Source organism: Carassius auratus, chromosome 25, assembly GCF_003368295.1.
Source record: "Carassius auratus strain Wakin chromosome 25, ASM336829v1, whole genome shotgun sequence".
Classification (NCBI taxonomy): domain Eukaryota; kingdom Metazoa; phylum Chordata; class Actinopteri; order Cypriniformes; family Cyprinidae; genus Carassius; species Carassius auratus.
The window spans coordinates 9226699-9254553 of NC_039267.1; the positions used below are offsets into that span (position 1 = coordinate 9226699).

The window sequence follows — 27855 nt, forward strand, 5'->3', positions numbered from 1 at the left end:
CTAAATTGTGCATCAAACATAGACGAGAAGAATTGGCACAGTGCCACCTAGAAGTTACATGTACAAAAATACAAATGTATAATATTGTTGTGAGCCTGGGCTCTTTAGATTCTTTAGAATCATGGAGAGTCAATGAATTTGAAAATGTTTCTAGGCAATACTTCGGCATTTTGACATATTTGTCAAAGTAATTGACATTTGTAACAATGCCTTGATAATACTACATTAATTAAAAGTTGGTTAAAAGCTATAATTATAAACAACAATTATATGATGTTATAAGTAACTGAAGTTACAGATTTTAATCCTGCTAGATTAAAATAATTACCAGGGATGCTATATTTACCACATTAATACATTTATGGAGTTTGCGCATCTATTTTTTTTTAGTAATACATTCTCATTCTTTTTTTTTATAAACACCAAAATATAAACGTCTCATTAAACATGATTAACTGACATTTTAATTGAGAAAAATAGTAATGTCCAGTAGTGCTAAAACATTTTCAAAGACAATTTGACAATTACAAAAATGATATTGCTAAATGAAATATCCTTCACGTTGTGAATGAGTCAAGAACCACATCCTTGTACATCCCTGTAATTTAAACAAGAGAAAAATGAATCATTGTGTGAACGTACATCGTTCTCATCATTTAAATACAGCTTATTTAATATCACTAGCGAAGACATTAAATATTTGTTTGTATCAAGTGTCTACCAAGCCCAAGGCCAAATTCAAGCAATGGGTCCACCCTCTGGTTTGTATCAAGTATCTATCAAGCCCAAGGCCAAGCAAGGGGTCCACCCTCTGATTACAAACCACATTCCTCCAAAGCAAACTAATGGCTGTTATAAAAGGACAAGTGCTGAAAGACAGCTCACATTAGCTCTCAAGGATGGATGTTGTCTCCATGGGGACTGTGAGGATGTCCCAGGTGTGGATGCAGAGATGGGTCGTCTTGCTGATGGGTCTGCAGTTAGTACAAGCAGGTAAGCAGAATAAAATAAGTTAAATAAGTTAAAAAAAAAAAAAATCAAATCCTTAAAATGCCTTTCAAAATATCATTTAAAAACCTCTTTCTATCTTTAAGGCTTCATGGAGGATTATGGGGATTTTATGAAGGATCCAACAGACTTTACAACCTGGCCGCCAACATCAACAACAGGTGAATATTTAATTGTAGTTATGGATTATATGAGTATGTACTGACCAAGAACCATCAGATCCGTCAGAAGAAGTAAACCTAAACCTTTTGTATAAGTAATTTCAAATATATTTAATCAAAGTATTCCAGTTTAAATTTGTCATCCATCAAAAATAATATATAGACTGATAACAGTAAAGTTAAAACTCTACATTTTTGATTAAAATTTATATTTTATATCAAAAACTTGAATATGATAAAACATTTATATTAACCAACTTACAAGATTTGACATTTGACAACTGTAACACTAATAATGGAATAGAAAACTGAACTCATAATTTCAGTCTTTAATATATGTAACATTCTTTCAGTCAAAGTTTCTAATATTGAATAGAGTAAAAGTTTAAGTGGTATGCGCATTATAATTGCAAAACATAATTTAGGCCAAAAAAATTTTTTTCAGAAATATTTGTAAATATTAGATTTATAAGACATTTTGAGGTGCACTATTTTTTCAGTGGGTAAATATGACTTTTGTAACACTGTCACACTATATCCATCTACCTTATAACATTTTTATTTGGATAGTTTTCTCTTTTTTTTCAAACAAATGTGTTTCATTAAAAATGAAAACTGTTTTTCTTTTTGTCTGTTATATTTAGTGTTCCCAATGACGACTGTGATGGTAACAAAAGGTATTAAGCAGTTCTTACAATTCGGAGAACTAACTTGTGTAGTTTTGTTCACTGAAAGTACTTATCACAGATTAGAGATTTAAAAACTGTCTCTCTTGGTTTAGTTGAACCAAATCCTGATCATCAATCCACGATCTGCAGCACATGGGGAAATTTCCACTTCAAGACCTTTGATGGTCAATTCTTTCAAGTGCCAGACACGTGCAACTATGTTCTGACAGTGATGTGTGACACTGCCACATCTGATTTTAACATCCAAATGCAAAGAGAGACTGTGAATGGTTCGATCACTTTCAACACAGTCACAATAAAACTGCAGGGAACAGTCATCAAAATCACTAATGGCGACATCACCATGGATGATAATGTGTGAGTTGATTTTTATTTCATTTTTACCTGATTTATTCTAGCGTCAGTCTTCTTTACACTGTCAATTAAAATGTAAATTAATTTAGAAGCAACATAATATTAGTGCTTCTAAAATGTAAAATGGTGAAAATAGTACTTAAAATGATACTACAATTATAAACATTTTGCCTAGAATCTTAAAGATGAGCGTTTTTCAATTATATGACTGCATCTTAAAAATGCAAAAATGTTTGGTTAAAATTCGTAACACTTTCTTTTACAGGGTGTCGATTCCAATCAGTCAGAATGGAATTAAAATTGAAGGAACCCCAACAAGTATTAAAGTTTCCAAATATGGAATGACTGTCTTCTGGGAAGAAGACAACTCTATATTGGTATGATTTAATCAAATCGTCATGTTTAACTGTGGTTATTGTAATACTTGTAATGAATATGTGATACTACAAGCCAAATAAGAGTTCAAACTGATTTGATTAAATCTGATGATAGCAGTAAAAAAACAAAACAAAGCGAACCAAATAAAGTGCAGGAGAATTCCAGCACAGGTTCTTGTTTAGTATGTGCCATGATTAATCCATAACCCTATAATGAAATCAGACACACCCTTTAAGCAATCATATTTGTTTGCACACAATAACTAAGACTAGGAAAACTAAACATCAAACAGGATATCAGTTCTACTAATCACAAAGCAAATATGAATTGTCTAAATAAGCCATAGTGAACCAACAGGTTTTGCAGATGTTTCTGACAGCTCAGTGTTGATTTTAAGTGTGTTTGCATGCTCATATATTTTAGAAATAAATAAACATTTGGACAGACTCGCTTTTGAGAAAATAAATTGTATAAACAGTATCTTGTTATATGATGCTTCCTAGATTGAACTTGCAGAGAAGTACCAAGGTCAGACCTGTGGACTCTGTGGAAACTACAACGGCAACAAGAATGACGATATCCCTAAAAGCGGTAAACCTGATGTTTCAATTAAATGACATAATAAACTTTTGCTTTAGATCTTCTTTTGAATGCCAGACAAAATATCAAATAAATAAATCCTTCTCAGGCCTAGACACCTGGAAGGTTTCCACACCAACTGAATCCTGCGAGGACGTTACACTTCCTCCTGGGGATCAGTGCGACCAGGTATGTGACAAAGTTTTCGGAGCAATATATTTTACAATTAAAAAAAGTTGACAATTTCACTGAACTAAATTGACTGTTTTCTATTTATTCAACTGATTCACTCATTTGCCAATTAAATTCTTATTTAAATTTTTTATATAGCACATAAGTGTTTGCCAGCAGTATCTCAGCAGTCCAGGGTTTGCCGACTGTCAAAATGTGATGGACATGAGTTCATTTGAAAAAGCTTGTGTAGACGACCTGTGTCAGTGTTACGGAAATTACGACTGTCTCTGCCACACGCTCACAGAGATTTCACGACAATGCACTCATGCTGGAGGAAAACCAGGAACATGGAGGACAGAACAGCTCTGTCGTGAGTTTCATTTCTGGAAAACAATTTTTAAAAATCACTAGGAATAATATGATAATACCACCACAACACCTACAGCTCACTAGAACTTAATATTAGAACTTGCAGACTCTATGGGTATGATTCAAGTAAATATATAAATAACATTAAGCGAGTGAATTATGAATAATAATTCATTCATTTTTAAGGATCTGAAACAAGTTTTCAATATTACTGTAGTATAAAAGTTGTGATATAGTCGGATGTGTTTGATATACTAATTGTGTTATTCTGTGGAGCAGCAAAGACGTGTCCTCTGAACTTGCAATACATGGAGTGTGGGAGTCCGTGCAAGAACACCTGCTCAGATCCGACCGCAAGTCTACTGTGTAAAGAACACTGTGTGGATGGCTGTTTTTGCCCTGAAGGTAATTTCACACCATATCAAGAGTCAAACACTTGCATATTTAAAACTGTTATTTTAAAGCCACTTTTTCCTCTTAATAAATGGTATCATGATTCTTTTTGTAAAGGCACCGTGGAAGATGACATTGGTCAGAATGGCTGTGTTCCTGTGAACGAGTGCCCTTGTGATCATAACGGTGCACTATATCAGTCAGGAGAGTCTTACACACAAGCTTGCAAAAAATGGTAACAATTTTATAATTGAAATATTTTAAATTCCCTTTTAATACCACTTACATATTTCCCCATTCTAATACTGCTTCTGTACTGTGTCAGTGTGTGCGTCGCTGGACACTGGACTTGTACATACCTGGAATGTCCCGGAATCTGTTCTGTTGTTGGAGGGTCTCACGTCACCACTTATGATGGAAAGACCTTCACCTTCAGTGGCAACTGTGACTACATCCTCACTAAGGTCTGTTAGTACAGCAGATGATCCAGATGTTTTCTGTCAGGGCTAGATACATTAAAGCCTCCACTTACACATTTATTCATATGGTTTATATAACAACTTCATATATAAAAACTTCTGACATTATAAAGTTTTCCATTCTCCTGTATGTAATACACACTATATAACTTTGAGGTTCTTACAATCATTTCTTTCATTCCAGCACTCTAATGACAGTGATATTGCTGTTGTGGGAAACCTGGCCAAGTGTGATCCGGCCCGAACAGACACATGTCTAAATTCAGTTACCCTTGTAATTTCGGGGACCACTGTAAGGACTGAGTTCATATTTTTAATTTTTCTATTGTCTATGATCAGAATGATACACTTGCTTTCAGCATAGTGCAGAATACATAAAGCATTCTTCAGCACTATTTTTCTTACAAAATCCTGCAAGATGCAATTACAAAACATATTTTGTTTTAACAGATTAGTTTTGCCTCCAATGGTGTTGTGACACTGGATGGAAACAGTCCATATAAGCTTCCTGCCACCACAGGTGGGTTGACACCCTATTAAGTATATTACCATAACAATTGGCACCGATGACTAGATGTCCTGTTTTACCCACCTATTTAATTGTCCCAGGTCCTGTGAGCATCTTTCAGCCCACTTCCTCTTTCATCATTGCTGATATGAGGAGTCTTCGTCTAGAGATTCAGTTAGCTCCAGTCATGCAGTTGTATATTGTAGCCAGCACTGAAGAGAAAGGAAAGATGAGTGGTGAGTTTTGTCCATAAATAAATTTATTGACACACACACACACACACACACACACACACACACACAGATATATATATATTGCTAGGGAAGGAAGAAAGAGTAAAAATGTAAGATTTATAAAACTGTTACAGTATAATGATTTAAAATGTAAATGTATGACCCTTCAAAAATGCATTAGTGTATAGTGAATTAATTAAAGGCATTGTATTTTTAATTTTACACCTTTCTTCTTTCAGGTCTATGTGGAAACTATAATGATGTCCAATCAGATGATTTCAAAACAGAGTCTGGTATCATAGAGGGCACACCAATAACGTTTGTCAACTTTTGGAAGAAAAACCCATATGGTTGTCCAGATATTGAAAACACATTTGACAACCCCTGTAGCTTGAGTGTGGACACAGGTACACAATATTACAAACATTTAAAGAAATTCATAAATAAATATATAAAAGTCATTAATATATGTGATTATTCAACTTGCAAACATTACAGAACTCTCTTTACTCTTTCCATTCAGAAAAACCTGCTAAAGACTGGTGTTCCCGTCTTACAAACAGCAGCGGAGTCTTTTCTGCATGTCATTCAGAAATATGTCCTGAGATTTTCTACCAAGTGTGTATTTATGCACTGAACACTCGTCTATTTTGAAATTAACAATATATATCTATGAATTACATATAATTGAATATGGGTTTCATCCTATGCAGTGGTGTGTCTATGACACCTGCAAATGTGCAGATATTAGGAAGTGTATGTGTGCGGCTGTGTCCAACTATGCCCACGCCTGTGCTGCCAGAGGAATCATTCTCCAGGGATGGATGGATTCTGAACCCTGTGGTGAGAATACTTGCTTGTAGAGTTCAACAGAATTCATGCATTTGAATCACATTCCGCAGAATTTGAAAATAATGAAACAATGAGTCATAATACAAATGTATTTATCCGTGCACAGTATCTGAGTGTTCAGAAAACATGAAGCACTCCTACGGTGTGTCCAGCTGTGGCAACACCTGCCGCTCTCTCAATGAACCAAACAACACCTGCCCAGGGTCCTTCACCCCAGTAGACGGCTGCGTCTGTTCTGAGGGAACCTACCTTAATGAAGTTGGCAGTTGTGTGCCTGCCCACCAGTGTCCTTGTTACGAAGGCAACCAGGTCATAGAACCATCGGCAACATCCAACATAGATGGTGTTGTATGGTATGAATTCTTCATCCTATAAACAATGCATTCTTGTTAGACTACCAATTGATAACTCTTGTCTTGACAACCATCAGTAACTCCTGATTTGTCATATTATAGCACCTGTACGCTTGGAAAATTGCACTGCTCCAGTAAGGAAGGTAAGTTGGAATTTAATTCTGAAATAGCGCTTGTAAAATTCAAACTTGAGTCATCAGTGTTGAAGATTCCCACTTTTCATACATTTGACTGTTTTTAGACTGTGTGGCTCCAATGGTCTACTTCAAATGCTCAAATTATGAACCTGGAACAAAAGGGACAGAGTGTCAGAGGACCTGTCAGAACCAAGACCTAAGCAACTGCGTGAGTTTGGATGAGGAAAAGACAAAAACATTACTTAGCAATTAGCAGTTTCCAGTTTTCCAGTAGTAATTGTTTTTGTTGCCACAAAATAATTTTGTAAAAGCATAGCTAGGCTTACCAATGCTGGTCCTTCTTGGTTTGTTTTGTCTGTAGGTGAGTACTGGGTGTGTATCAGGGTGTATGTGTCCAGATCACCTTCTGGCTGATGGAAAAGGTGGGTGTGTGGAGAGGACAAACTGCACCTGTGTCCACAACGGACTCAGCTATTCACCTGGAGAGCAAGTTCAAGAGGACTGTAACACCTGGTGAGCTAGCACTGATAGAAGTAAAAAAATAAATTACAGCTACCATCACAACATATGCAACTTTTTCTCCATCCCCCAAAAAATAAGTAATTTTAAAAACATTGCAAGATTCCTACTCTGCAGTCTCACTGAGAAACATACAACATTAAAGGGTTAATCTGTGAATTGTTGTCTATATTTCAGCACATGCACAAATGGTATGTGGACATGTACAGATAATGAGTGTTATGGCACCTGTACTATCTATGGTGAAGGTCATTTCATGACTTTCGATGGCAAGAAATATTCTTTCCCTGGAGACTGTGAACACATCTTGGCCCATGTATGTTTTTCTTTGAATTATTTGGCTTCTTACCTAGTAAAAAAATAAATAAAATCTGGTCTGATACACAGTTCATGTGCAACCCCTTTAGGATAATTGCAATAATGAACAGAGTCCATATTCTCTACGCCTGGTCACAGAGAACATCCCCTGTGGCACCAGTGGCACCATTTGCTCCAAATCCATTAGTCTTTCCTTTGGGGTGAGTTTATTTCATAGTGCGAAATCAGCTTGAGCATACTTTAAACATATGTTAAAATCTGGAATATGATAATATATTTATGCAGACATTGTTTGCTTAAAGATAATTGCATGTCACTAACTATTTAAATCCTGCAGAGATACAAGATGATTTTATCAGAGGAGAATGGGATCAAAGTTGTTGAAAGCAATGGCACTGATTACCTGTATCAAATCCATACTGCTGGAATATACAATGTCATAGAGGTCAAAGGTCTTTTGAACTTAATCTGGGACAATAAAACGAGTCTGATGCTCCAACTCCATCCTAAATTTAAGGTAAGCATTACCTCTAAATGCACAAATCACAAAACCATCCTCTACACCTTTGTGTTCATCCATTTACCTTAATACCCACATGATCTCTGTGGCAGGGCAAGGTGTGTGGACTGTGTGGAAACTTTGACGGTAATGCGAACAATGACTTTGTGAAGCATGATGGAGAAGAGGTCACTGACGCAGTGGCATTTGGAAACAGCTGGAAGGTAAATCCCAGCTGTCCAGAAGTGAGCAACTTGATGAATCCATGTGAAAAAAATCCACATCGGCGTGCCTGGGCTATCAAACAATGCAGCATCATCACAAGCCCTGTTTTTACAGACTGCCATTCACGTGTAAGTAAAAAATTATAATTCTTGTGCATTTTGAAAATTCTTGGTCTTCTGAAATTTATATTTAAATGATTTCTTGTCTCTAGGTGGATTCTGGTCCGTACTATGATGCCTGCGTAAGAGACACCTGTGCATGTGACAGTGGGGGTGACTGTGATTGTTTCTGTACTGCAGTGGCAGCTTATGCTGCTCAATGTCGTAAAAAAGGAGCTTGTGTGGCATGGCGGAGCCCAAGCATATGTCGTAAGTCCAAGTATTGTAATAAAATTGTGTTCAATGCAGTCAGAATTCCCCATATGCAGATCTATATGAAATGTGGAACTCAGAATACAGATTTATGCAGAAAAAGTGTATTTTGTCATTATCCTCTATTATTTGACCTCTTATAAACATTGTCATACTGCTGACTGAAGTAATTGTTCTTGCAGCTTTATTCTGTGATTACTACAACAGTCCTCCAGATGAATGTGAATGGCATTATAGAACCTGTGGATCCACCTGCATGAAAACTTGCAGTAACCCGTCGGGAAATTGTTCTAATCAAATTCCTCTTCTAGAAGGTATGAAATAATCTTTTAATCATTTACAGGGTAAATATAGTCCAAACAACAGAGAACATTATGATGAGTGAATTGTTAATATATTAATAATGTTTCTTTAGATTCAACAAAACACTGAGTTAATTGAAATTTATTTTTTGTTTATTCCTTCTTGCCATTTATTATTATCTTAGGTTGTTTTCCTCGGTGCCCCTTAGAAAGGCCTTTTCTGAGGGAAGACACAAGGAAATGTGTTACGGAGGCAGAATGTCTTTCTCTGTGTACCTATGATGGGAAAGTATACACTACTGGACAAGTGGTGTACGATACCTCAGATGGGAATGGCACATGTTTTACAGCTGTGTGTGATTTTAATGGCATGATAATAAGAAATATTTACCCATGTGTGACAATAACCACGCCATTCACTTTCACATCTCCACCACAAACCACTAAAACAACAATTATAATAACAGTTACAAAGTCAGTTACAGGAGTTTCTACTACTGCTGTTACTCCTCCTACTCCATCTACAGAAACACAACCTCCCACAGGAACCAAAACACCCTCCACAGCTGCTACAACTGCTGGTACACCAACACCAACATCACCCAGAGTTTCTACTACTGCTGTTACTTCGCCAACACCATCTACAGAAACAAAAACCCCCAAAGCAACAGAAACACCATACACAGCTACCACAACTGCTGGTACACCAAAACCAACATCACCAGAAATTTCTACTACTGCTGTTACTGCTGGAACAACACTCACAGAAACACCACCTCCGACACGAACAGAAACGCCATCAACAGCAACAACAACCGCTGGTCGACCAACACCTACATCACCAGGAGTTTCTACTACTGCTGTTACTGTTCCAACACCATCTACAGAAACACAACCTCCAACAGGAACCAAAACACCATCCACAGTTGCTACAACTTCTGGCACACCAACATCAACCAGAGTTTCCACTACTGCTGAAACAGCACGCACAGAAACACCCCCTCCGCCACGAACAGAAACGCCATCAACATCAACAACAACCACTGGTCGACCAACACCTACATCACCAGGAGTTTCTACTACTGCTGTTACTGCTCCAACACCATCTACAGAAACACAACCTCCATCAGGAACCAAAACACCATCCACAGTTGCTACAACTGCTGGCACACCAACACCAACATCACAAATAATTTCTACTACTGCTGTTACTACTAAAACACCACTGACCGAAACGCCACCTCCGAAAAGAACAGAATCATCATCAACTACAACTGTTGGTCCAACGACACCTACATCACCAGGAGTTTCTACTACTGCTGAAACAGCACGCACAGAAACACCACCTCCGACACGAACAGAAACGCCATCAACATCAACAACAACCTCTGGTCGAACAACACCTACATCACCAAGAGTTTCTACTACTGCTGTTACTGCTCCAACACCATCTACAGAAACACAACCTTCAACAGGAACCAAAACACCATCCACAGCTACCACAAGTGCTGGTACACCAAAACCAACATCACCGGAAATTTCGACTACTGCTGTTACTGCTGGAACAACACTCACAGAAACACCACCTCCGACACGAACAGAAACACCATCAACAGCAACTACAACCGCTGGACGACCAACACCTACATCACCAGGAGTTTCTACTACTGCTGTTACTGCTCCAACACCATCTACAGAAACACAACCTCCAACAGGAACCAAAACACCCTCCACAGCTGCTACAACTGCTGGTACACCAACATCACCCAGAGTTTCTACTACTGCTGTTACTTCGCCAACACCATCTACAGAAACAAAAACCCCCAAAGCAACAGAAACACCATCCACAGCTACCACAACTGCTGGTACACCAAAACCAACATCACCAGAAATTTCTACTACTGCTGTTACTGCACCAACACCATCTACAGAAACAAAACCTCCAACAGGAACCAAAACACCATCCACAGTTGCTACAACTTCTGGCACACCAACATCAACCAGAGTTTCTACCACTGCTGAAACAGCACGCACAGAAACACCACCTCCGACACGAACAGAAACGCCATCAACATCAACAACAACCTCTGGTCGAACAACACCTACATCAACAAGAGTTTCTACTACTGCTGTTACTGCTCCAACACCATCTACAGAAACACAACCTTCAACAGGAACCAAAACACCATCCACAGCTACCACAAGTGCTGGTACACCAAAACCAACATCACCGGAAATTTCGACTACTGCTGTTACTGCTGGAACAACACTCACAGAAACACCACCTCCGACACGAACAGAAACACCATCAACAGCAACTACAACCGCTGGACGACCAACACCTACATCACCAGGAGTTTCTACTACTGCTGTTACTGCTCCAACACCATCTACAGAAACACAACCTCCAACAGGAACCAAAACACCATCCACAGTTGTTACAACTGCTGGCACACCAACATCAACCAGAGTTTCTACTACTGCTGAAACAGCACGCACAGAAACACCACCTCCAACACGAACAGAAACACCATCAACAGCAACAAGAACCACTGTTCGACCAACTCCTACATCACCAGGAGTTTCTACTACTGCTGTTATTACTCAAACGCCATCTACAGAAACACAACCTCCCATAGAAACCAAAACACCATCCACAGTTGCTACAACTGTTGGTACACCAACACCACAAATATTTTCTACTACTGCTGTTACTACTAAAACACCACTGACTGAAACTCCAACACCGAAAAGAACAGAATCGCCATCAACAGCAACTACAACTGTTGGTCCGCCGACACCTACATCACCAGGAGTTTCTACTACTGCGATTACTGCTTCTACTCCTTCTACAGAAACAAAATCTTCCAAAGGAACAGAAACACCATCCACAGCTACCACAACTGCTGGTACACAAACACCAACTCCAAAACGAACAGAAATGCCATCAACATCAACAACAACCTCTGGTCGAACAACACCTACATCACCAGGAGTTTCTACTACTGCTGTTACTGCTCCAACACCATCTACAGAGACACAACCTCCCACAGGAACCAAAACACCATTCACAGCTACCACAACTGCTGGTACACCAAAACCAACACCACCAGAAATTTCTACTACTGCTGTTACTGCTGGAACAACACTCACAGAAACACCACCTCCAACACGAACAGGAATGCCATCAACAGCAACAGCAACCACTGGTCGACCAACTCCTACATCACAAGGAGTTTCTACTACTGCTGTTACTACTCAAACGCCATCTACAGAAACACAACCTCCCATAGGAACCAAAACACCATCCACAGCTGCTACAACTGTTGGTACACCAACACCGACATCACAAATATTTTCTACTACTTCTGTTACTACTAAAACACCACTGACCGAAACTCCAACACCGAAAAGAACAGAATCGCCATCAACAGCAACTACAACTGTTGGTCCAGCGACACCTACATCACCAGGAGTTTCTACTACTGCTGTTACTGCTTCTACTCCTTCTACAGAAACAAAATCTACCAAAGGAACAGAAACACCATCCACAGCTACCACAACTGCTGGTACACCAAAACCAACATCACCAGAAATTTCTACTACTGCTGTTACTGCTGGAACAAAACTTACAGAATCACCAACTCCAAAACTAACAGAAATGCCATCAACATCAACAACAACCTCTGGTCGAACAACACCTACATCACCAGGAGTTTCTACTACTGCTGTTACTACTGAAAAACCAATCACAGAAACACCACCTACGACACAAACAGAACCATCAACGACAACAACAACTGCTGGTCCACAAACACCTACATCACCAGGAGTTGCTACTACTGCTGTTACTGCTCCTACTCCATCTACAGAAGTACCACCTCCAACAGGAACTGAAACACCTTCAACAGCAACTACAACTGCTGGTACACCAACACCAACATCACAAGAAATTTCTACTACTGCTGTTACTACTGAAACACCAATCACAGAAACATCCCCTCCGACACAAACAGAACCATCAACAACAACAACAACTGCTGGTCCACCAACACCTACATCACCAGGAGTTTCTACTACTGCTGTTACTGGTCCTACTCCATCTACAGAAGCACCACATCCCACAGGAACCGAAACTCCATCAACAGCAACTACAACTGCTGGTACACCAACACCAACATCACAAGAAATTTCTACTACTGCTGTTACTACTGAAACACCAGTCACAGAAACACCACCTCCGACACAAACAGAACCATCAACGACAACAACAACTGCTGGTCCACCAACACCTACATCACCAGAAGTTTCTACTACTGCTGTTACTGCTCCTACTCTATCTACAGAAGCACCACCTCCAACAGGAACTGAAACACCATCAACAGCAACTACAACTGCTGGTACACCAACACCAACATCACCAGAAATTTCTACTACAGCTGTTACTACTGAATCACCAATCACAGAAACACCACCTCTGACGCAAACAGAACCATCAACGACAACAACAACTGCTGGTCCACCAACACCTACATCACCAGGAGTTTCTACTACTGCTGTTACTGCTCCTACTCCATCTACAGAAGCACCACCTCCCACAGGAACTGAAACACCATCAACAGCAACTACAACTCTTGGAACACCAACATCACCAGAAATGTCTACTACTGCTGTTACTACAAAAACACCAATCACAGAAACACCCCCTCCGACACAAACAGCACCATCTACGACAACAACAACAGCTGGTCCACCAACACCTACATCACCAGGAGTTTCTACTAAGGCTGTTACTGCTCCTACTCCATCTTCAGAAGCACCACCTCCCACAGGAACTGAAACGCCATCAACAGCAACTACAACTGCTGGTACACCAACACCAACATCACAAGAAATTTCTACTACTGCTGTTACTACTGAAACACCAATCACAGAAACACCACCTCTGACACAAACAGAACCATCAACGACAACAACAACTGCTGGTCCACCAACACCTACATCACCAGGAGTTTCTACTACTGCTGTTACTGCTCCTACTCCATCTACAGAAGCACCACCTCCCACAGGAACTGAAACACCATCAACAGCAACTACAACTCTTGGAACACCAACATCACCAGAAATGTCTACTACTGCTGTTACTACAAAAACACCAATCACAGAAACACCCCCTCCGACACAAACAGCACCATCTACGACAACAACAACAGCTGGTCCACCAACACCTACATCACCAGGAGTTTCTACTAAGGCTGTTACTGCTCCTACTCCATCTTCAGAAGCACCACCTCCCACAGGAACTGAAACGCCATCAACAGCAACTACAACTGCTGGTACACCAACACCAACATCACAAGAAATTTCTACTACTGCTGTTACTACTGAAACACCAATCACAGAAACACCCCCTCCGACACAATCAGAAGTATCAACGACAACAACAACTGCAGGTCCACCAACACCTACATCACCAGGAGTTACTACTACTGCTGTTACTGCTCCTACACCATCTACAGAAGCACCACCTCCCACCGGGACTGAAACACCATCAACAGCAACTACAACTGCTGGTACACCAACACCAACATCACAAGAAATTTCTACTACTGCTGTTACTACTGAAACACCAATCACAGAAACATCCCCTCCGACACAAACAGAACCATCCACATCAACAACAACTGCTGGTCCACCAACACCTACATCACCAGGTGTTTCTACTACTGCTGTTACTGCTCCTACTCCATCTACAGAAGCACCACCTCCCACAGGAACTGAAACACCATCAACTGCTGTTACTGCTCCTACTCCATCTACAGAAGCACCACCTCCCACAGGAACTGAAACACCATCAACAGCAACTACAACTGCTGGTACACCAACACCAACATCACAAGAAATTTCTACTACTGCTGTTACTACTGAAACACTGATCACAGAAACACCACCTCCGACACAAACAGAACCATCAACAACAACAACAACTGCTGGTCCACCAACACCTACATCACCAGGAGTTTCTACTACTGCTGTTACTGCTCCTACTCCATCTACAGAAGCACCACCTCCCACAGGAACTGAAACACCATCAACAGCAACTACAACTGCTGGTACACCAACACCAACATCACAAGAAATTTCTACTACTGCTGTTACTACTGAAACACCAATCACAGAAACACCCCCTCCGACACAATCAGAAGTATCAACGACAACAACAACTGCAGGTCCACCAACACCTACATCACCAGGAGTTTCTACTACTGCTGTTACTGCTCCTACTCCATCTACAGAAGCACCACCTCCCACCGGGACTGAAACACCATCAACAGCAACTACAACTGCTGGTACACCAACACCAACATCACAAAAAATTTCTACTACTGCTGTTACTACTGAAAGACCAGTCACAGAAACACCACCTCCGACACAAACAGAAATATCAACGACAACAACAACTGCAGGTCCACCAACACCTACATCACCAGGAGTTACTACTATTGCTGTAACTGCTCCTACAACATCTACAGAAGCACCACCTCCCACAGGAACTGAAACACCATCAACAGCAACTACAACTGCTGGTACACCAACACCAACATCACAAGAAATTTCTACTACTGCTGCTACTACTGAAACACCAATCACAGAAACATCCCCTCCGACACAAACAGAACCATCAACAACAACAACAACTGCTGGTCCACCAACACCTACATCACCAGGTGTTTCTACTACTGCTGTTACTGCTCCTACTCCATCTACAGAAGCACCACCTCCCACAGGAACTGAAACACCATCAACTGCTGTTACTGCTCCTACTCCATCTACAGAAGCACCACCTCCCACAGGAACTGAAACACCATCAACAGCAACTACAACTGCTGGTACACCAACACCAACATCACAAGAAATTTCTACTACTGCTGTTACTACTGAAACACCAATCACAGAAACATCCCCTCCGACACAAACAGAACCATCAACTACAACAACAACTGCTGGTCCACCAACACCTACATCACCAGGTGTTTCTACTACTGCTGTTACTGCTATTACTCCATCTACAGAAGCACCACCTCCCACAGGAACTGAAACACCATCAACAGCAACTACAACTGCTGGTACACCAACACCAACATCACAAGAAATTTCTACTACTGCTGTTACTACTGAAACACCAATCACAGAAACACCACCTCCGACACAAACAGAACCATCAACAACAACAACAACTGCTGGCCCACCAACACCTACATCACCAGGAGTTTCTACTACTGCTGTTACTGCTCCTACTCCATCTACAGAAGCACCACCTCCCACAGGAACTGAAACACCATCAACAGCAACTACAACTGCTGGTACACCAACACCAACATCACAAGAAATTTCTACTACTGCTGTTACTACTGAAACACCAATCACAGAAACACCATCTCCGACACAAACAGAACCATCAACAACAACAAGAACTGCTGGTCCACCAACACCTACATCACCAGGAGTTTCTACTACTGCTGTTACTGCTCCTACTCCATCTACAGAAGCACCACCTCCCACAGGAACTGAAACACCATCAACAGCAACTACAACTGCTGGTACACCAACACCAACATCACAAGAAATTTCTACTACTGCTGTTTCTACAGAAACACCAATCACAGAAACACCACCTCCGACACAAACAGAACCATCAACAACAACAAGAACTGCTGGTCCACCGACACCTACATCTCCAGAAGTTTCTACTACTGCTGTTACTGCTCCTACTCCATCTACAGAAACACCACCTCCCACAGGAACTGAAACACCATCAACAGCAACTACAACTGCTGGTACACCAACACCAACATCACAAGAAATTTCTACTACTGCTGTTACTACTGAAACACCAGTCACAGAAACACCACCTCCGACACAAACAGAACCATCAACAACAACAAGAACTGCTGGTCCACCAACACCTACATCACCAGGAGTTTCTACTACTGCTGTTACTGCTCCTACTCCATCTACAGAAGCACCACCTCCCACAGGAACTGAAACACCATCAACAGCAACTACAACTGCTGGTACACCAACACCAACATCAAAAGAAATTTCTACTACTGCTGTTACTACTGAAACACCAATCACAGAAACACCATCTCCGACACAAACAGAACCATCAACAACAACAAGAACTGCTGGTCCACCAACACCTACATCACCAGGAGTTTCTACTACTGCTGTTACTGCTCCTACTCCATCTACAGAAGCACCACCTCCCACAGGAACTGAAACACCATCAACAGCAACTACAACTGCTGGTACACCAACACCAACATCACAAGAAAGTTCTACTACTGCTGTTACTACTGAAACACCAATCACAGAAACACCACCTCCGACACAAACAGAACCATCAACAACAACAAGAACTGCTGGTCCACCGACACCTACATCTCCAGAAGTTTCTACTACTGCTGTTACTGCTCCTACTCCATCTACAGAAACACCACCTCCCACAGGAACTGAAACACCATCAACAGCAACTACAACTGCTGGTACACCAACACCAACATCACAAGAAATTTCTACTACTGCTGTTACTACTGAAACACCAATCACAGAAACACCACCTCCGACACAAACAGAACCATCAACAACAACAACAACTGCTGGTCCACCGACACCTACATCTCCAGAAGTTTCTACTACTGCTGTTACTGCTCCTATTCCATCTACAGAAACACCACCTCCCACAGGAAGCAAAACACCATCCACAGCTACTACAACTCTTGGAACACCAACATCACCAGAAATGTCTACTACTGCTGTTACTACAAAAACACCAATCACAGAAACACCCCCTCCGACACAAACAGCACCATCTACGACAACAACAACAGCTGGTCCACCAACACCTACATCACCAGGAGTTTCTACTACTGCTGTTACTGCTCCTACTCCATCTACAGAAGCACCACCTCCCACAGGAACTGAAACACCATCAACAGCAACTACAACTGCTGGTACACCAACACCAACATCACAAGAAATTTCTACTACTGCTGTTACTACTGAAACACCAGTCACAGAAACACCACCTCCGACACAAACAGAACCATCAACAACAACAACAACTGCTGGTCCACCAACACCTACATCACCAGGAGTTTCTACTACTGCTGTTACTGCTCCTACTCCATCTACAGAAGCACCACCTCCCACCGGGACTGAAAAACCATCAACAGCAACTACAACTGCTGGTACACCAACACCAACATCACAAGAAATTTCTACTACTGCTGTTACTACTGAAACACCAGTCACAGGAACACCACCTCCGACACAAACAGAACCATCAACGACAACAACAACTGCTGGTCCACCAACACCTACATCACCAGGAGTTACTACTACTGCTGTTACTGCTCCTACACCATCTACAGAAGCACCACCTCCCACAGGAACTGAAACACCATCAACAGCAACTACAACTGCTGGTACACCAACATCACAAGAAATTTCTACTACTGCTGTAACTACTGAAACACCAATCACAGAAACATCCCTTCCGACACAAACAGAACCATCAACTACAACAACAACTGCTGGTCCACCAACACCTACATCACCAGGTGTTTCTACTACTGCTGTTACTGCTCCTACTCCATCTACAGAAGCACCACCTCCCACAGGAACTGAAACACCATCAACTGCTGTTACTGCTCCTACTCCATCTACAGAAGCACCACCTCCCACAGGAACTGAAACACCATCAACAGCAACTACAACTGCTGGTACACCAACACCAACATCACAAGAAATTTCTACTACTGCTGTTACTACTGAAACACTAATCACAGAAACACCACCTCCGACACAAACAGAACCATCAACAACAACAACAACAACAACTGCTGGTCCACCAACACCTACATCACCAGGAGTTTCTACTACTGCTGTTACTGCTCCTACTCCATCTACAGAAGTACCACCTCCTACAGGAACTGAAACACCATCAACAGCAACTACAACTGCTGGTACACCAACACCAACATCACAAGAAATTTCTACTACTGCTGTTACTACTGAAACACCAATCACAGAAACACCACCTCCGACACAAACAGAACCATCAACAACAACAACAACTGCTGGTCCACCAACACCTACATCACCAGGAGTTTCTACTACTGCTGTTACTGCTCCTACTCCATCTACAGAAGCACCACCTCCCACAGGAACTGAAACACCATCAACAGCAACTACAACTGCTGGTACACCAACACCAACATCACAAGAAATTTCTACTACTGCTGTTACTACTGAAACACCAATCACAGAAACACCACCTCCGACAGAAACAGAACCATCAACAACAACAAGAACTGCTGGTCCACCGACACCTACATCTCCAGAGGTTTCTACTACTGCTGTTACTGCTCCTACTCCATCTACAGAAACACCACCTCCCACAGGAACTGAAACACCATCAACAGCAACTACAACTGCTGGTACACCAACACCAACATCACAAGAAATTTCTACTACTGCTGTTACTACTGAAACACCAATCACAGAAACACCACCTCCGACACAAACAGAACCATCAACAACAACAAGAACTGCTGGTCCACCAACACCTACATCACCAGGAGTTTTTACTACTGCTGTTACTGCTCCTACTCCATCTACAGAAGCACCACCTCCCACAGGAACTGAAACACCATCAACAGCAACTACAACTGCTGGTACACCAACACCAACATCACAAGAAATTTCTACTACTGCTGTTACTACTGAAACACCAATCACAGAAACACCACCTCCGACACAAACAGAACCATCAACAACAACAACAACTGCTGGTCCACCAACACCTACATCACCAGGAGTTTCTACTACTGCTGTTACTGCTCCTACTCCATCTACAGAAGCACCACCTCCCACAGGAACTGAAACACCATCAACAGCAACTACAACTGCTGGTACACCAACACCAACATCACAAGAAATTTCTACTACTGCTGTTACTACTGAAACACCAATCACAGAAACACCATCTCCGACACAAACAGAACCATCAACAACAACAAGAACTGCTGGTCCACCAACACCTACATCACCAGGAGTTTCTACTACTGCTGTTACTGCTCCTACTCCATCTACAGAAGCACCACCTCCCACAGGAACTGAAACACCATCAACAGCAACTACAACTGCTGGTACACCAACACCAACATCACAAGAAATTTCTACTACTGCTGTTACTGCTGAAACACTAATCACAGAAACACCACCTCTGACAGAAACAGAACCATCAACAACAACAAGAACTGCTGGTCCACCGACACCTACATCTCCAGAAGTTTCTACTACTGCTGTTACTGTTCCTACTCCATCTACAGAAACACCACCTCCCACAGGAACTGAAACACCATCAACAGCAACTACAACTGCTGGTACACCAACACCAACATCACCAGAAATCTCTACTTCTGCTGTTACTACAAAAACACCAATCACAGAAACACCCCCTCCGACACAAACAGAACCATCAACGACAACAACAACTGCTGGTCCACCAACACCTACACCACCAGGAGTTTCTACTACTGCTGTTACTGCTCCTACTCCATCTACTGAAGCACCACCTCCCACAGGAACTGAAACACCATCAACAGCAACTACAACTGCTGGTACACAAACACCAACATCACAAGAAATTTCTACTACTGTTGTTACTACTGAAACACCAATCACAGAAACACCCCCTCTGACACAAACAGAACCATCAACGACAACAACAACTGCTGGTCCACCAACACCTACATCACTAGGAGTTTCTACTACTGGTGTTACTCCTCCTACTCCATCTACAGAAGCACCACCTCCTACAGGAACTGAAACACCATCAACAGCAACTACAACTGCTAGTATACCAACACCAACATCACAAGAAATTTCTACTACTGCTGTTACTACTGAAACACCAATCACAGAAACACCACCTCCGACACAAACAGAACCATCAACGACAACAAGAACTGCTGGTCCACCGACACCTACATCTCCAGAAGTTTCTACTACTGCTGTTACTGCTCCTACTCCATCTACAGAAACACCACCTCCCACAGGAACCGAAACACCATTAACAACTTCTACAACTGCTGGTACACCAACATCACAAGAAATTGCTACAACTGCTGTTACTACTGAAACACCAATAACAGAAACACCACCTCCAACACGAACAGAAACTCCATCAACAGCAACAACAACTGCTGGTCCACCAACACCTACATCACCAGGAGTTTCTACTACTGCTGTTACTGCTCCTACTCCATCTACAGAAACACCACCTCCAACAGGAACTAAAACACCACCCATATTTACTACTACTGCTGGTACACCAACATCACCAGAAGTTTCTACTACTGCTCTTACTGCTACAACATCATCTATAGAAACACTACCTCCCACAGGAACAGAAACACCTCTGACACTATCAGCAATTACTACAACCATTGTTAAATCAACAGTTTTGACAGTAACACCTAAAGTGACAGAAACGCCATCAACCGATTTCACTGTATATACAGAATCAACACCTAAAAGAACACATGGTACATCACCTCAAATTGTCATCACAACAATATGTCACTGTACATTTGCAAATCAAACTTTCCCACCTGGTACGTACTACATGCAATTTTTTACTTAGTTTTTTTATTTGAAAATTTGACAAAAGCATGAACAATTGACATTAATGATGCATGTTCTATTATTCTAACTATAGAGTCAATCATTTACAACAAAACTGATAAAGCAGGCTGGTGCTACTTCGCTTACTGCAACTCCAATTGTGTTAGTGAAATAACACAGAAACCGTGTCCTCAGACTACTACAGTTCCAATTTCAACTGTTCCAAATGACTGTACCAATGTCAACAGAAAGGTTAAAAAGGCACTTTCATGTACAAATTATATTTTCCAAAAAAAAATATAATTCTAAGTGAGAACTGAACTGCAATCTTATTTGAATCTTTAACAGAATGGAGAGACATGGAATGAGGAATGTACCACTAAAACCTGCATAAATGGGAATGTTACCACAAGCCCTGTACAGTGTCATCCAGCAGATTCTGTCATACCTACATGTGTCAACGGACTTAAGCCTGAGAAGGTTTATTATAACAATGGCTGCTGCGCTAAGTACGAGTGTCTATGTGAGTTTGATCCATGTGGCAGGAAATTGATAAGTAACACTATCCTTGTATTTTAATTTACCTTAGTTTATCTTGTTTTCTGAAAAACAGGTCGATGCAGTGGCTGGGGTGACCCTCATTACAATACGTTTGATGGAAAATATTATACTTTCCAAGGAAATTGCGACTATGTGTTGGTCCGAGAAATCATTCCAAGACACAATATCAGCGTCTATGTAAAAAATTATTATTGCGATGTTACAAATAATTTTGCTTGTCCAGAGTATGTGACTGTTAAGTACAAATCCTATGAAATCAAGCTAGCAAGTAACAGTAAAGAGATACAGGTAAGTCAGGACTATTTCAGACAAATTTGATCACAAATATTCACATTTTCTTGACACACTGTAATATCCAGAATTTAAAACATTTTCAATGCTAATATCACTTAATACTGCTAACTTGGCATACAGTATATACACTAAAACACTGCAAAAATTAAAAAAAAAAACCCTTGTTGTCTACAGGTTTACGTCAATGATGCTGTTAAAGTCCCAACTTTCTTTAATGAAGATTTCAGCATCACTACCTCTGGCATGGCAGTGATTTTGAACATTAATGAAATCAAAACTGAGATTTTAGTCAGTCATCAAGGCTTTGAGATCAATCTCCCGTTCTCCTACTTCCATGGTAATACAGAGGGACAGTGCGGTGAGTACAGTGTGGTGCCCTCGCTGCAATGACTATAACAATGATAAAGAGAATTTCTACTGTGAAACAATGCAACAACTTTCCCAGATTTACAACTTTATTGTAAGTCATTGTCAATTCAAATTTTTAAATTTTGTCAATATTTTTAGGTGTTTGTGACAATGATGCCACAAATGACTGCAGACGTCCCGATGGAACAACTGACCAATCATGTGAGCAAATGGCAGCATTGTGGGTGGACTCCCCAGAATGTGAAAACCCTCGACCACATCCAAGCGAACCTCTTCCTACCTGCACAGCACAAATCTGTGAGGTCATCAAGAGCGAGTAAGGCTAAGCCCAAAACTGTCACACAGTAATTTTGGGATTTCTCCTCCACTTACAGCACCAAATAGAATTGCAACAATATTTAAACACCTCCTCTATCTGCCACTATTCTGCATTTAGATAATTGCACCCATAACACCACTGGAGCCAGTTACTCTGTTCAGTCCACTTGGACTGTTCAAATAAACTGCAATTCCAATTAATACACTTTACCTATAAGTAATTAAAAAGAGATTTCAGAGATAGTTTTTATGACAATTACCTTTTTTGTTGAACGATGATATGCTTAAGTTTACGTTTTCTCCCTAAATTTTGCAGTTTGTTCAAGAGCTGTCATGACACCGTTCCCTATCAAAGCTACTATGAAGCATGTAAATATGATGTGTGCTACAAGAAAAATGACTCCATGGCCTGTGCCAGTGTAGAGGCCTATGCACAGCAATGTGGCCAGCAGTCTATATGTGTGGACTGGAGAGACTCAGCTGACCTTAACGGGCTATGTAGTAAGCATACAGATTTAACCTACCTTAACACAGTGATTCATCTTTTTCTGACTGTATCCTAAATCGCTTGATTTTCTTTGGTCAATAGCATACAAATGTGCTGATCACAAAGTCTTCAAGGCATGTGGGCCTAAAGTTGAAAGAACCTGCAGTACAAGGTAACCACTCTCTACATCAATTAATTTTCATAAGTGGAAATTTAATACAGTATTGTCCAAATTTCACTGCATTAATAACTTTAATGTCACATCTGTTTGACTCACAACCAGATACAATGAGATGTTTGTGGAAGACCAAAGCAAAACCGACCATAAAACATTCATGGAAGGTTGTTACTGTCCTGAAAACACATATCTAGTTAGTTCAACAACAGACCAGTGCACAGCTACTTGCGGTAAGCGATATTATTTAATTTACTCTATTTGTTATAAATAATGTTTCTTGAAGCCAAAATGTTATCTTTTCCATTCCCCACATATAGACTGCATTGGCCCAGATGGGTTACCAAGACAGGTATGTGTCTTTTAGCAATAGCAGCAAAACCATTCACATTACATTTTCCAGCAATGTGAACTCAACTCTAGTCCTACCCATACCCCCTTACACATGTGTAAAAACCAGAGCTTAACCATTACAGTACTGCAAAATAATTGCTGTATACAGATAATTTACTCATTCAGTCAAAGGAAAAACTGCATTTGAACACATTCTACCCCATATTAAACCCATATCTTTAACTTACTTCCTCTGCTATAGCCAGGAGAAAAATGGATTGTGAACTGTACAACATACAAATGCTCCACTGAGAGCTTTGGTGTTGTTCAAGAACCTATGAATTGTCCAACCATAGCGCCTTGTGGCCATGAATACAAAAGCATAATTGAAAACTGCTGTCCAACCTGCGGTGAGTAATCAAGTACAATGACAATCAGAGAGCTAAACAGACCAAATTAATTAAACATGATAACAAAACTGACCTCATTCACTGTCCTAGTATCTAGTGATCTAACTGTGCATGATGTATCAATTAAAGGTTCATTTTCATCCTTCAGATTACAAATACAACCTCCAAACTTAGAATTTCATCATCCAATTTTGGATGGGGGAAAAATCTAGTTGAATATCTGTAGGAAACTTTTTTATCTGAATGTTTAACCACAGATTGGAACCACAGTAAAATAATAAATACAACAATAAAAATGTTTCTGAATAATTACATAATGCATAATTTTGTCTACATAATAATTCCTCTGCCCATTCAGTGTGTGATACCAGCCAGTGTTCTATGAAGTGTGATGTGGGATATGAGTTAGCAGCAAAGATACCTGAGGGCAAATGCTGTCCACAATGTGGTAAGTTTCAAATTTCATACCCAGAAAACTACTATTAAACTTCAAATTACACATATTGTTAACAACTTTTTTTTTTCTACAAAAAAATTAATTATCATTTTATAAAGCTTTTGAAACATTTGGAATTTATACTGAATCAAATTTGATATACCTATATAATAGTTGCGAATTAATTACACTAGCTCAATTTCTGACTGTATTTTTTGTTTTATTTTTTTTCCATTCAGTGCCCAAAGATGTGTGTGTGCACAATAATACTGAATACCAGGTGAGCTGCTGGGTTCATATGCTCATGCTAACTGCTAACATTAATAAAAAAAGAAAATGTCATAAATATCCTATTTATATCACATTACTTTATATGTTTTTCACTGTTAAAAAAAAAGGAATCCAGATGAATGTGTAATATTTATCTAAATCCATAAACTTTTGTATAATGGTGGATTCACTTTCTTTTTAGCCTGGAGTTAAAATCCCTACAGAGCCTTGTTTGGAATGTTACTGCCAAATGGATAAAGACCCACAGACCCAACTACATTCTGTTGCATGTGTTAATAAAGTCTGTACACCTTGTGCTGAGGTAAGGATTACAATGTATGCTTATTATTATAATAGTAAACATCAGGATAGATTTCTATTATATACTCTAAAGTTATCTGAACTTATAGTTAAGCCCTTTTGGACTGGAAGGATGTTTTGAGTTCTGTTTTCATAGGATCCTACATCGAGTTTCTCTGAAGATTAAGTAAAATTTGATCCAATGTGATATGACCCCTTTAAATTAATTTACTAAAATCTAGTATATTCTTTTGGTTCCCCAAGGGCTTTGAGCGCGTAGAACAAGAAGGAGAGTGCTGCGGAACATGCAAGCAAACCAGCTGCATTTATACTGCACCGGGCAACACCACACATATTCTCCAGGTATATTTTAAAACATTTACACATTTTTCTCCATCTGTCAATTTTAACAGTCAAAAAACCTTTTCTGTATTTCAGTCCTCATGTAGCATGTTTCCCTTTTTCTTTTAGGATGGAGAAGTGAAAAATTACAGTTGTGAGAGTATAACCTGCAGTAAAATTAATGGCTTGTTTGTGACAGAGAAGATCACACCAAAATGCCCTTATTTCAATCCGGATGACTGTGAGCCTGTAAGTCAAATATATCTGGTATACTTTATTCACAGACTATTAATCATCATCAATAATTTATTTATAATAAGCTTCAACAACTTGACTGCTGTATAATTTGGTTTCTATCTACTGATGTTGAAATGTGTGACTGTTTATATATAGGGAACTGAGAGATATGATGCATCTGGATGTTGCAAGATCTGTAAGAAACCATTTAATTATTGTTCATTCACCCGAAATGATTGACCAATAACAAGCATATATATAAAATACATAAAACAATGCATCATATGTACAATTCTCAAATATCTTAGGTGAGCCCAAGATTTGCATTGTTTTGAAGAACATAACCGATGTGAATGTAAATGACTGCAAGTCCATCCAACCCATAGAAGTGACGTCCTGCAGTGGTCACTGTGGTACCCAATCAATGTAAGAGCACTTGCACATATGAAAATTTTTATATGAAAACTTTCATGTGAATAGCGGGTATGGTTACAGCCAATTTCATTTATTTTTAATAGTTTATCAGAAACCATTAATATTCAAAATTTAAAGATTCAAAAATCATCACACATCACATATCGGATAACTCATCATTCTAATAATACAGTGCTATTTTGCTTTACAAAAAATGCTAACAAGCCTGTTCATCTTCAGGTATTCAATGGAAGAGAAGAGCATGAAGCACATCTGTTCTTGTTGCCAAGAGGAGAAAATCAGCCATCGTCAGGTGACGCTGAAGTGTGCCGATGACAGCCAGCGCAATTATGACTATATTTACATTGAGAGCTGCACATGCACTCCTAAAAAGTGTATAGACTAGAAGCCCTGAAGACTTGATAAAAGATGCTGATATTAAAGCTTTTCATTTGGTTATTACTGATGTGAACTAAATTACTTAAGACAAGAGATATTTGAAATAAGGAGCATGGCAAGGAATACATGCTTTTATTCTAGGGCTAGGATTTTCACTTTAAATATGGTCTTAAATGTTTAAATTATCTGTAACAAAACTATTTCTTTTCTGTGGTATAATGAGAGTTCTGTATAATTGTGATGAAATAAGTGTATGTTCAACACAATAAAGAAGTAAATTTTCAACACAAAAAAAGTTAATTGCATTGCATTCATTTTTTTTTTTTTTTTTTAAACATTTGACAATTAAGTTGTTGTCTCAAACTCAACTCTACTTAGAAATGGGTTTTGTGTCCACCAGACAAAGAAAATCTAAGAGGAAAAATTTAAAAGCAAAGCAGCTGTAGTCCTCTACTGTAAATGTGCATTTCCAGATACTTTATGGGACACAAGATGTATGCATATCCCAAGATCGTGTGTCCAAGTCCAAGCCCAAGCCAAAAAAAGTAAACCATATGTACTTTATATAACATTATAGGCTGCTATATACACCATATAATACAACATCAATGGTTAAGTATCTAAAAAGTCATTTAATCAAATTAAATAAATATTGCAACAATACAATATTATAATATTGCCACATATATCACATAACTGCTCTCATGACTGACAATCAACGACAAAAATCCTATTTTCGATTCCTAGCTTGGCACGTGACAGTAGGAACCTATACCTACATCAAGCAGTGTCATATACAGACTATGAAAGATTAAATAATTTGTAAATGAATGGAGAGCTCCATTCCACAACTCACCTAAATGCCAAGAAAATCCACAATCCACTCCTTTACCGCAGAGAAAATTATAATAAT

At 39.9% G+C, this 27855-nt stretch overlaps 1 protein-coding gene and 2 long non-coding RNA genes across 5 annotated transcripts; 1 reads left to right on the top strand and 2 right to left on the bottom strand.

The window, feature by feature from the left end:
• The first annotated feature begins 899 nt into the window (after positions 1–899).
• muc5.2 (mucin 5.2) lies at positions 900–27231 on the top strand. Of its 3 annotated transcripts, none has more exons than XM_026203201.1 (48): positions 900–993; positions 1095–1169; positions 1814–1846; positions 1951–2215; positions 2478–2589; positions 3094–3181; positions 3279–3358; positions 3500–3713; positions 3992–4117; positions 4223–4340; positions 4431–4569; positions 4769–4876; positions 5035–5104; positions 5194–5328; positions 5565–5732; positions 5849–5943; positions 6039–6168; positions 6284–6530; positions 6633–6673; positions 6772–6875; positions 7029–7180; positions 7364–7502; positions 7594–7704; positions 7842–8021; positions 8117–8356; positions 8440–8596; positions 8782–8913; positions 9087–14978; positions 15756–17697; positions 20371–21587; positions 21692–21849; positions 21946–22120; positions 22211–22446; positions 22627–22810; positions 22960–23137; positions 23456–23640; positions 23729–23798; positions 23910–24034; positions 24122–24153; positions 24397–24544; positions 24903–24992; positions 25220–25260; positions 25453–25572; positions 25815–25913; positions 26022–26141; positions 26286–26325; positions 26438–26555; positions 26784–27231. In XM_026203201.1, the coding sequence occupies exons 1-48, from the start codon at positions 900–902 to the stop codon at positions 26947–26949; spliced, it is 14889 nt and encodes a 4962-aa protein (XP_026058986.1). In that variant the 3' UTR covers positions 26950–27231. The 3 variants fall into 3 exon arrangements, with proteins under 3 accessions (XP_026058986.1, XP_026058984.1, XP_026058983.1); XM_026203199.1 differs by having other exon boundaries at positions 15756–16229; positions 18654–21587; XM_026203198.1 differs by having other exon boundaries at positions 15756–21587.
• On the bottom strand, positions 5183–6723 carry LOC113043753 (uncharacterized). The gene is made up of 3 exons (XR_003275784.1): positions 6636–6723; positions 6427–6546; positions 5183–5304 (listed from the first exon to the last, which is right to left on the bottom strand). It is a non-coding gene; the product is annotated as an uncharacterized LOC113043753 (long non-coding RNA).
• LOC113043752 (uncharacterized) lies at positions 6725–27835 on the bottom strand. Its single transcript, XR_003275783.1, has 3 exons — positions 27799–27835; positions 6994–7146; positions 6725–6816 (listed from the first exon to the last, which is right to left on the bottom strand). It is a non-coding gene; the product is annotated as an uncharacterized LOC113043752 (long non-coding RNA).
• Positions 27836–27855: the final 20 nt, after the last annotated feature.